We start from the raw sequence: 11,262 nt of genomic DNA, 5'->3' as shown, positions 1-11,262 counted from the left end.
TATTCATGCACTGGCTTTGAATCAGATTGCCGTGAGGAAGCGATGAGATAAAGTGCCATGCATTTTCAATACGTGGCCTAGAATCGTGTGGACTTTTTTTTTTGTTAGATTATAATCTCAGTAGGCCTACACTCTTAGGGGGAAAAAAAGGGTTACAAAAGGGTTCTTCATTTGCCCTTGTAGAGGAACCCTTTGATAACCCTTTTGGGTTCCATGTAGAACTGTTTTGGGTTCCATGTAGAAGCCTCTGTGGAAAGTGTTCAACATGGACCCCAGATGAACCCTAAACCCTAGCCCTAACCTTTTTTTGGAACTAGAACTTTTTTCTAAAACTGTATGTAATGCTGCTGAAATAGATAAAGTACTGTACATAACACATGTGTAGTTGTATTTATTGAATAATATCATCATATGAATATGCATTCTCGGCCCCTCCGGTTTGATCAAGTTCAAGTTGTATTGTAAGCAACTTGACTTTTTTTTTTTTTAAATGTTTATATATTTTTAAAACTTTTTTAGATAGATGAATCCAAGAAAGTGATTTTATTCTCAGTGTAATGTCGCCACCTTGTGTTAGAGTAAGAAACATACAGGAAGCCATGTGGCTCTGCTTGCCATGCGTAACAACACTTCATTTCCTGCCCATGTGTAGCCTCTGCCAAGCTGTAGTTGTTTTCCTATGCATTTCAGTGTAGATTTGCTAAATTACTGGATGGAATTCATTGATAATCGCGTTTGAACTTTGAACGCAATTATCTGGTACTCTGGTACTCTGTACACGGTAAGCCAAGGTGAACGGTTGTGACTTGAATTGTGTGGAAAATTGCCCAAAGCGTTGCCAGCAACATTCTGCTAGCAACATGCTACTAGCTAGGCTAACTAGCGATTATACGTGCCCATAGCTAGGCGTAACATAGCAATATATACATCTCTGTGTGCAGAGTACGGTTCTGTACAATGAATGTATAGCTAGGCTATACATGCACAATAGTGGCATGCATACTATGTCTATAATCCAGTTGATAAGATTGCCCTGTTAAAACCTCATGTCTTTCTACTCCAATTCTAGTCTATTGTATCTGTTTCTGGACCTGCGTTCTATGGAAAGTAAGGAGAGGATGGACACCGAGGAGACTGAAATGACTGAGGACGTGACTGAGGACGACCACGATGCCGGAGAAGGGTCCAGGACTGTAGCAGTGGAAAATGGAGATGAAGTAAATGAAGAGGAAGAAAATGAAGATGAGCAGGATGAGGAGATCCCAGAGAATGATGATGAAGAGAATGACGAAGACAATGACACGGATGTTAAAGGACAGACGGACGGAGCCAAAAGCAAAAAGGTGTCAATAACCAAGAAGGGGGTGCTACCGGGAATCGTGTATTTGGGTCACATCCCCCCTAGACTCAGGCCCAAACACATGCGTAACATGCTCAGTGTGTACGGAGAGATCGGAAGGGTGTTCTTACAGCCTGAGGGTGAGACTGCACTTACAACCACTTATTGATCTAACGTCTGTCACAGATTGGATTTCAATGTTTCTGGTCATTGTTATCATGATGACATCCTTCAGAACTGTCCGAAATGCGCACACAGATGTGGACATTATACATGTTTATTACACACGCACGCACACTCACTCTCTCCCTCTTTCTTCCTGTCTCTATTAAATGGAAAAAAACGTCCTTTTAAGTGACATGTAAGATTGTATAGCCGAAAACGACAGGAAATTCAATTGAGCCCCAGAAATCTATATCCTGTGCACTGACAAGGTTTTCCAGCACACTCAGTTTTAACCCCTGCTACAGTACAGTGTTTTGTCCTACTAAACAACATACACTCACCACTGAGCAGGTTGTCCAGGACTCACACCTTCTCTCAAACAGCTGGCCGCGTGTCTCAATAACCTCTCACACACACACACACAAATGATTGTAATATATCAGAATAATATAATATATGCCTTTTAGCTGACGCTTTTATCCAAAGCGACTTACATTGCAGTGAGTGCATACATTTCAGTATATAGGGTCCCAGCAGGAATCAAACCCACAACCTAAGCGTTGTTAGCGCCTCTACCCACTGAGCCACAGAGGACCATCATTTAACTGTCTTTTAAATTGTCCTCCTCAGATCGGTCAGTCAAGAGGAAGAAGAAGAAGGCAGGCTCCAAGACCAGCAGTTTCACCGAAGGCTGGGTAGAGTTCAGGGACAAGCGGTTGGCCAAGAGGGTGGCAGCCAGTCTTCACAACACACCCATGGGCGCACGCAAAAGGAACCGTTTCAGCAGTGACCTCTGGTGCATCAAGGTATCCTTCAGCCCCTTTGACTTGGTCTTCCTTGGTTGACATTCTAACGTAACTACTGTACATTCAACAATGGATTTTAGTTTGTAGGTCTATGTCCTATATGACGTTTTCAGTGTCTGAAGTGAATCACCTTGTCGTCTTTCGGTCAGTATCTCCACAGGTTCCAGTGGTGCCACCTGAGTGAGCGCCTGGCCTACGAGCAGACGGTCCTTCAGCAGCGCCTCAGAACCGAGATCTCCCAGGCCAAACGGGAGACCAACTTCTACCTGGCCAACGTGGAGAAGAGCCAGAACCTGGCCAAACTCAGGAAGAAGAGGGAGAGGAAGGGCGAGAAGATGGAGGAGAAGACGTATGACTTTACCCAGAGGCAGACGGAGGAGGAGATCCAGCTGAGACGCCTGCAAAGACAGACCATGTCCAAGAAGAACCTGAAGGTGGCCCAGGACAAAGCAAAGGTCCACCAGGAGAAGTCCCAGTCAAACGTCTCACTGCTGACCAAGATCTTCAACAGCAGCAAAAACTAGGACTAACGTGTGTGTGTATGTGTGCGTGCGTGTGTGTGGTGCGTGTGTGGTGCCAGTCTAATGTCTCTCTTCTGGCCAAGATCTTTCATCATCAGCAAAAACAAGGACTGACTTCAGTCCATCAGTGGTTGATGAACACAATGGGTCAGGAATCATGATGCTGATAAGACTTGGCTGTGTGTTATTGTGCTCTGATGAAGACCTGGTGTGAGCAGCACTGAGAGAAGGCTCTGTTAAGGCGCACAGACTCAAGGGAGAAAGACTGAGCGTGTTCACCCCATAGAGATACATCACTAGAGAAGGCACTGGCCATGGTCTTCCTCAATAGGTTTATCTATGGATTGTAAATGGCTTTCAGGTGCATGCCGCCATCTACTGGCTGTAATAAATAACTGACCTGAGACACTGGAGTTGAGTTGGGCGAACACTCCAGCATAGCAGGTTGCACTATATCACCAACAGTTTATTTACCCACTCAGATAAGAGAAGATGGGGAAACAATGGTTGACTACATGGCGCTCCCCTTGTAATCACATTCATTTTGAGGAATGTGCCTTCTAGTGTTTATAACTCTGTCACAGGTATCAGTAATTAATTAACTATAATCGTTGACACTTGACTTGGACTGGTCATCTGTTTGCTCATGCATTGTAAACTATGATGCTGGAAATAATACAATATTTTTGGGGTCATAAATAAAACTCTGATCTGATTCTTATAAACCTTTTGTAAAATGTTTCAATAAATAACTCATTTATAAGAGACGGTCATGCTACAGTGTACTGAAAAAAAATACAATGCATACTTAAGTGTTATATCATATGTATTCCATATCAGAAATAAGTCAGGATAAAAATCACTCATCGTTACAAAGACGTATTCCAAACAAATCTTAATTAAAGCCTTCATACAAAAATAGGAATGTACAGCAACTGTTGTCAACTATTTGGAAATGACAACAACAACAACTTTATGATTAGAAAATCATAAAGAATGTCATGTTAACCACTGCATTGAAAAAAAACAAAAACTATTATGACAGATTAAAACAGACACTAGTATTATGTTAACAAGATGACTTGCTGGTTCCAGTCTAGTTTTATACCCTAAAACCCTATAATCAAGGCATTGTGATTTGGGATGTTATACCTCCTCATCCTTTGTGTGCATCTTTGGGAGACGGAAGGAAAAAAGAGGCTTTAATCAGTCAAACCAGCATTGTAATAGTACCTATTTCCCTTCCACTTGTAAAAATGCAGGTCCCAAACAAAATATGGGTATGACACCTGTATAGGTTGTTTTTTTTAAATGTCAATTCGTTTCAGAGAGTAGGCTGTGTGTGTTTGCGTGTGCGTGGGCAGTACTTAAGCAAACAAGGATCCTGTTTTAAGTAAGCAGTGAGGTTTCTTGACCGAGTGTACTGTATCATGTGTGTTTGTGTGTGTGTGTGCATCCATGGGCAGTACTTAAGCAAACAAGGATCCTTTTAAGTAAACAATGAGGTTTATTCACTCTGAGTGTACTGTATCGTGCCTCTCTTCATCCCAAGAAGACAGATTTCTCCAGACCGTCCTCCACCTTGGTGTACTCCAGATGGGACTTGAAATATTGGCTCTCGTACAGGGGGCTGTTTCTGACGTACGCCAGGTAGTCAGGGGTTCCAGGACAGATGACGTTGTCCGCCAGCAGGATGGTGCCTTTCCTCAGCAGCTGACACTCCTAAGGAGAGAGGCACAGTTCTGATTTAAAGTGGACAGTTCTGATCCAATAAGACATTGCACACAAAATAGCAGCAGGGTGACTACTGGCAGAGTGTTTGTGCACTGATGGAATTGCTAGCAAGTTAAACGTCTTGCTTGGATGAATCTGAAACGTCTCTGAAGTCATCCGACTCGTGTGATGTCATCTTACCTTTAACCCTGGTGGTCAACTAGTTGATCAGTATAACATCCCTGTTTTGTTGATGGATTGATCAAGCAATTCGAGAAATGTTTTTTTTTTTTTAAATGATTTAAAAGAAGACCGATTTAGCCGGCCTAATCATACAGCCGATGTAATGACCGACACACAAGCAAGTAATGGTTTTGGCTGTTGTTCATTCCACCTGTTCACTGGATTAAAGGCAGATGAGTTCATAGGGGTCGACAAGTTCATTGGTATCACCTTGCTGTGTCAAGCACCGAATGATGTTCACTGGATCGAATGCACTCATTTGTGTTTTCTTACCTCCAGCAGTTTGATATCAGGGAGGTAGCGGTCCTTCCAGTGGTCCAAGAAGATAAAGTCAAACGTTTTAACCCCAAAAAGTTCGGCCATTTTAGGAATCAGATCTCCAGACGATCCTTCCACCAGACAAATCTGAAACAACCAAAACATAATAAATAACATCAATAAAACTTCAGTAACACTTTACTTGAAGGGGGTACACAGTACAGCACAGTGCCTGCAGGTCTTCATGGAGGTGGAATGAATGCTTTATAAGTTGCTTTGAATGTCAATCCCCCCCCCCCCCTCAAGTAAATTGTTCCCAGACTAACAAACTGTCAATACATACGGTTTCTACATAGAACTGTGTGATTGTGGTGTCTATAGGGTTGTCTGTTGTCTGTACGTCGGTTGTTCATGTACAGTAGCCTGCTGTAACGATGCGTCACTGTAGCCCTTAAACTAATTGCCCTAAGCCAGGGATAAATCAAGTTTAGCTCTCTCACCTGTCAGTACAGATATAGTCTCCTATTCATAACATATGATACATTGAATACATCAAACTGTTCCAGTGATATTATAGTCCACTGGGCCTCTAGCCCTCTCTCTCTCTGTGTCTCCTCTGGCCTCTCACCTTGTCCTGTAGGCCAGCGTGCTCCATGACTTGTCTAGCTACAGCTGCGTAATCAGGGTTGAACTCCACGGTAATGAGCTTGGTGCCCGGGGGCAGTAGGCGTGCGATACGCACAGACGAGTAGCCGCAGTAGGTGCCAAGCTCCAGGGCTGTGGACGGGCTGACCTCACACACCACGTTGTCCAAGATAGCCCCTACCAAAACACACACGAGTACATGACACCAGTACATGACAGATACTCACTGTACAACACACCGTTGGTAGCTTCTGTAGGCTCTAGGAGTTCTCAGATTACATTGATTACTGGATGTGTTTGTTAGTCTTAAAGGGATACTTCGCCCCTTTTTTATTATTATTATTATTTATTTATTTTAAAACCTCATATTCATTATCTCCAGCACCGTACCAGTGTCGACGTAGGTTCTGTCGTCAAAAAGCAAAAGAAAAAGTCCAAAGAAAATGACCCCCTATAGTGTCTTTGGGGGAATTTATTTTTTTAAAGATTCAGTGATTTCCAAAACTACAAAGAGTGTCAAACCAGGGGGGACAGTGTTTGCAGTTGAAAATGAAAAGTGAAAATCACACAATTGTTTTTTTGTTTTTTTAAATTACCCTGGTGACATAGGAAGGACAAACAAGTTCTTTGACTGCTTGTTGAACAGTTATGTAATAGCGTGTGGGTGTGGATGTGTGTGTGTGCGCGCATGCGTGTTTATGTCTATAAAATGCCACTATGCATGTGCAGTCATGCGTGTGTCTTATTGACCCAGAACAGGAGAACTCCATCACTTCACATTCAGGACAGAACATTATGATAAGTCTTCAGGCTATGTTCTCGTAAAATAATTATTTTTAAAGGAAGAGAATCCACAGGTGTCCACATAGAGGAGAGAGTATGAGGACAGTGACAGGACGGTTAGCCGTATTGTCAGGGATCAGGAAATGCACACTCCTTGGAAAAGTGGCACACTTAACGCTAATTTACACTACAGAGCCAAACCAAACTGAGCTGTACCGGGCTGGCCTGGTTACACGTCCACCACAATTGTGGTGAAACAGTACTGGAATAGACAATGTGAAAGGAAAATAACCAAGCCAGCACAGGTATGGTTCAGACCGGCCCTGTCGTGTGTAAAGCCCCAAAGAGGGAGAAAATCCAGGACTTTACCTTTCTCGTCCCCCACGTTCATGGCCCATTCAGAATGCCGACAGAAATAGTCGACAGCCGAGATGACGCTTTGAGGGTCTCCTTTCGTAGCGTTCTTCTTCACTGCCTTCAAAAGACGCTGCGTGGGCAAAGCGAGAGAGAGAGTTAGAGAGGGATAGATCATCATATCACAAAGAACCACTAACAGGGAACCACTAACATCAGTAAAAGAAAAAAAGATTAAAAAAAAGAAGAGTCCTAGAAATATTTTAAAAGGTAATACAATATTTGTAATATCCTGAACATTCGTGTTACTTTGAGTTGTACGCATCAACCATTGGATGAGAGTGGCACAGTCAGTCTAAGTTGAGAAAATGACAATCAATCAAGTTGATGAAAAAGCGACAAAGGAGACAGGAGGTCACCTCGGGTCGAGTGGACCGGGTCAGGACATCCAGTACTCCCTCTACGATGGTGTCGTGCCAGAACAGGGCCCACCAGGCGTTGTGCTGGACAGCTGCAGGGATCAGCCAGAAGTACAGGCCATATAGGACAGCTGCTACGCCAACACACACCGTCAGGAAGCACAGCAACATACTGAGGAGGAAGACAGGAAGAACACACACTCTTATAGGAGAGACACAGTGTGTGTGTGTGTGTGTGTGTGTGTGCGTGTGCGTGTGCGTGTGCGTGTGCGTGTGCGTGTGCGTGTGCGTGCTTGCGTGTGTTTCCCTAACACAGCAGTTCCCAAACATGGGGTCAGGACCTCACGTGGGGTCCCCTGATTTCAAATTGGGGTCCCCTGAGAAAATCAAACTAACCTCTTATGATTTAATAAATAAGATACAAACATTTGTATTTAGTAGACAAACATTGCCTGTGTATTGCACCTGTGACCTATATTGCAGTGTTTTGGGGTTCATATCCAACCAAATAAGAATATCTTTTAGGTAATTAGAATTGTAACACTTGTAGCGCTGATCATGGGGGTAAGAGATGAGCCTTTGACCTCCTGATGATGATCCTATCCCTTTCCCATTTCCTGGAATGTCATTAGGTCAAGAATAATAGGATCACATTATCCTGGTCCCCCGGCTATTGCACACAGAGCATATTGACCGGGCTTTGGTGGGAGTGAATTTACGGAGTGAATTATTTGTCCTATTTGTTTCAGAAATGTGTGGTCTGTGTGAAGTAAAGCCAACGGCATGTGTCTGGAGTTTTTCCCGATCTTTGTATTGAATAACAAAGCCCAAGCTTGATTGATTGATTTCATTTGATAATTAAAAGTAGTCATCTGCTTCTGCCACAGACATTAGTCCATACAGTCTGGATTTGGGTTACCACATTGACGTTGTTCCACCAGACCTTCTGAGCATATTGGCCTGAATTGTCTGGGAACGAGATTAGGTTTATTATTATTAGGATCTTATTTCCTTGCAGTGATGAATTGTGTTCAATGTGGTAACCCAAATCCAGATCCAGACTGTTCAATAAACCACTCGAGAAAACATGATTAAGATTTAAGGATTTAACCAGAAGATCTTGGTCCAGAATAAAACCTCAGATAGGAACCGAACAATGCTACAGAACAGGGCTGCTGAATAATGGGTACAGTCATGCCCTCTTAAAAAGGATTTCAGTCATTGGCCTTTGGTCAGTGCAGAGTGAACAGCGGTGGTCGCTAATGAAAACAAGTCCCTTTTCAGAACAATATGGTAGAGATTTGAAATAGGATAGGAAGTGTAGAATAAAACTGTTGCAACCCCTCCTCCCATGAAGGCCAATCACAAGGAACCTGAGCAATTCAGGACTTTTTTCTTCTTTTTTTTTCTTCCATTCCCCAGCAGCAAAAAGGCCCTTCATAAAAAAACACGTGTATCTAGAAGTTACAGACCCATACCGATACTCCTAATTCTTTAACCAGAACGCATATACTGTACATTTCTGTAGTACTTAAGTCTTAAAAAAAAGGACTGACACATAGTGTAGACAGTAACTTGGACATGAGCTAGCTTGCTACCGTTCTCAAGTCCCATGACAACCACGTCACCTCTTCAAGGCTCATGACAAATATAAATATAAGAGGCTAGAACATAACAACGATTCATAGGAGGATTCTATCATTTATGTTCAAACGTGAAAAATCTGTTGCTGTCTGTCTAAAGTGGGGAGGCACATGACCCATATATGACACCATCAATCACATCTCCTAACTGTCTCTAGATAAGTGAGCGTGTTAGTCAACCGCAACACTATGCAAACATAATGGAACTCATGTCGAAAATGATATATATACATTTGAAATCATTTAAAACAGGCTATAGTGGAAAGAGCCATTTGGAAAGGAGAAGAATGCTGATGTGATCCTTTAAGGAGTGCAGTCAGTTCTTTCTCTCTCTCTCTCTCTCTCGTTGAAAGGAAGTGAGAGAGGCGCATAGAGGAGTTGGTGTGAGCATTTAGCTCGGCTCTAGGTGTTGTTCCCCCAATTTATTGTGTAAGAAATGGCAGCAAGCCCAGGGTTAAAAGCTGTGTCACAATGGAAAGGAGCAATTATGCCAATCTCCACTGCCTAACTTGTGACAAGAATGATTAATGTGTCCAACTGTCGTTAACTGCTTTCAGGGGGTTAAAGTGTTAAAAAATCGAACTAATGGTTCAAAAGTACAACAACCACGATTGATAAGACAGTCCTTTTTGCTGACTGTTTGCCAAGCTTAACTAGAAAGATAAATCAACATACTACGTTAAGAACAAAACAGATTGCATTCCCACTAGAACATCAAGGCCAAACACCATAAAAAAGATAACTACAAATTAGTCCCATTACACTTCTCTATGATGCTCTGAGTGAACGGGCACCTCAATGCTTTAGGCTACTCTGAAAGAACCCAACCGCAAAGCAATCTCAAAGCAAAGCACCTTCACTACGACAGTAGACAATAACAAAGGATAAAGGATGGCTTTAGTGCATTCACGTACGCACGCCAAACACACACACACACACAGGAACAATAGAGGTGCCTGTGCCTGAGCCTGAGCAATTCCACTGAGTGAATTAAAGATGCTATCACTGGGTGAAGGACCGTAAGCGAGTGTGCAACACAAGGCAGAGGAGATAGCAGCACTGGACAGGCAGGGCTGGGTTATGGCTCCCCTGATGTTATTAGTTTACCGATACTGACACAGATAACACCGCAGGTTTCATAATGTCTTCGGGAGTGGTTAAGTCGTTTCATAACAAGACCTAATCAAATGTTTCCCTTTGTAATAAAAAAACTAAACAAAAAAAAACATGTTGAATCAAAGGCGATATTCCATATGTACTCTATTTACTTGACATGCACTGAAGCACTCAATTCCCAAAACGTAAACATTCGAAATGTGTTGACCTACTAAACTCAAAGTTTAGACCTGTGAGGATGAAAAACAGAAAGGCAGGCAGTTCCATTGCTTATTTCATGGCATATGGCCATGGACCACAAACAACAAGTCACTGTTGGGGCAGTGCTGATGGTGTGGGTGGAGTTAGAGTTGTGCTGAAACAAGTTAACATATGTGATTCACAACAACAACATGCTTAACAGAAACCTGAAATCTAACCATGGCTTCAAAGCCATTTCCACACACTGTCATGTACTTCTGTAACACACAACACAGAGAAGAAAGACAACCTGTGGAACACGTCATTCATGCAAAAAGACAATTTCCAGATAGTCAGATCTTACTTCCTGATGCAGCTGTCTCCACGCTCCGAGCAGATTCTCCTCACCCTCTTATCCTTTGTTGCCCGTTTCCCCTGAGCACACTACAGCACACACTGCTCTCTTCTTTCTTTCTTACTGTTTTTCTCTCTGCCTATTACTCTTTTACTCTCTCTCTCTCTCTCTCCCCCTCTCTCTCTCTCTCTACACCCTCCTCCCCTCTCTCTCTCTCTCTCTATCCCCTCCCTCTCTCTCTCTCACTCTATCCCCCCCTCTCTATCCTAGGCAGCTTTGATGAGTGTTGAGAGGAATGTGCAGCTATAGGTCAAACTGCAGGGTTTGGCTCAGATGCACGCGCGCGGACGGTGACATAGAGGCACGTAAGCCCCAACACACACACAAAGAGAGAAGAGCTGATCCATAGCCAACTGCGCAGAGTTTTTAATCCCCCTTTAGCCAATCATGCAACAATCCTCTCTCTTTCTTCCCCTCTCTCTTGCCGCCATGCTCCTCTCTCTTTCTCTCTCTCTCTCTCTTGCTCTCTCTCTCTCTCTCTCTTTGCCCCTCCCCCTACTATGCACACATTACACACATACTGTAGATAAAGGAAGCAGCAGGCAGTCATACATGGACACATCTTTTGTCACATTCAGCATACACAAAAGGAGCTCGAATACAAATATGACTACGGCAAAACAACAACCTAGGCCTATTTCTGAAAACATGAAATATTTCTA

The 11,262-nt window shown here is 43.0% G+C and overlaps 2 protein-coding genes across 2 annotated transcripts; one reads left to right on the top strand and one right to left on the bottom strand.

The window, feature by feature from the left end:
- Positions 1-641: 641 nt before the first annotated feature.
- abt1 (activator of basal transcription 1) lies at positions 642-3,542 on the top strand. The gene is made up of 4 exons (XM_083674879.1): positions 642-781; positions 1,070-1,479; positions 2,135-2,310; positions 2,460-3,542. Exons 2-4 carry the CDS (start codon positions 1,101-1,103, stop codon positions 2,832-2,834), a joined length of 930 nt encoding a protein of 309 aa, XP_083531005.1. The 5' UTR covers positions 642-781; positions 1,070-1,100; the 3' UTR covers positions 2,835-3,542.
- A 188-nt stretch (positions 3,543-3,730) lies between these two features.
- comta (catechol-O-methyltransferase a) lies at positions 3,731-11,034 on the bottom strand. The gene is made up of 6 exons (XM_083674882.1): positions 10,550-11,034; positions 7,247-7,418; positions 6,843-6,960; positions 5,674-5,867; positions 5,061-5,192; positions 3,731-4,553 (listed from the first exon to the last, which is right to left on the bottom strand). Exons 2-6 carry the CDS (start codon positions 7,415-7,417, stop codon positions 4,374-4,376), a joined length of 795 nt encoding a protein of 264 aa, XP_083531008.1. The 5' UTR covers position 7,418; positions 10,550-11,034; the 3' UTR covers positions 3,731-4,373.
- Positions 11,035-11,262: the final 228 nt, after the last annotated feature.

This window comes from Argentina silus (assembly GCF_951799395.1).
Source record: "Argentina silus genome assembly, chromosome: 8".
Lineage (NCBI taxonomy): Eukaryota > Metazoa > Chordata > Actinopteri > Argentiniformes > Argentinidae > Argentina > Argentina silus.
This window is presented reverse-complemented; position numbering and strand designations above follow the sequence as displayed.

What these genes read in the sequence shown, in the direction of transcription:
- abt1 (XM_083674879.1), top strand. Translation starts at nt 1,101, where the DNA reads ATGGAAAGTAAGGAGAGGATGGACACCGAGGAGACTGAAATGACTGAG. An exon ending in GGTGTTCTTACAGCCTGAGG is followed by an intron (nt 1,480 to 2,134) that starts GTGAGACTGCAC and finishes TGTCCTCCTCAG; the next exon opens with ATCGGTCAGTCAAGAGGAAG. An exon ending in GTGACCTCTGGTGCATCAAG is followed by an intron (nt 2,311 to 2,459) that starts GTATCCTTCAGC and finishes TCTTTCGGTCAG; the next exon opens with TATCTCCACAGGTTCCAGTG.
- comta (XM_083674882.1), bottom strand. Translation starts at nt 7,417, where the DNA reads ATGTTGCTGTGCTTCCTGACGGTGTGTGTTGGCGTAGCAGCTGTCCTA. An exon ending in GAACGTGGGGGACGAGAAAG is followed by an intron (nt 5,868 to 6,842) that starts GTAAAGTCCTGG and finishes GTGTTTTGGTAG; the next exon opens with GGGCTATCTTGGACAACGTG. An exon ending in CTGATATCAAACTGCTGGAG is followed by an intron (nt 4,554 to 5,060) that starts GTAAGAAAACAC and finishes CTCTCTCCTTAG; the next exon opens with GAGTGTCAGCTGCTGAGGAA.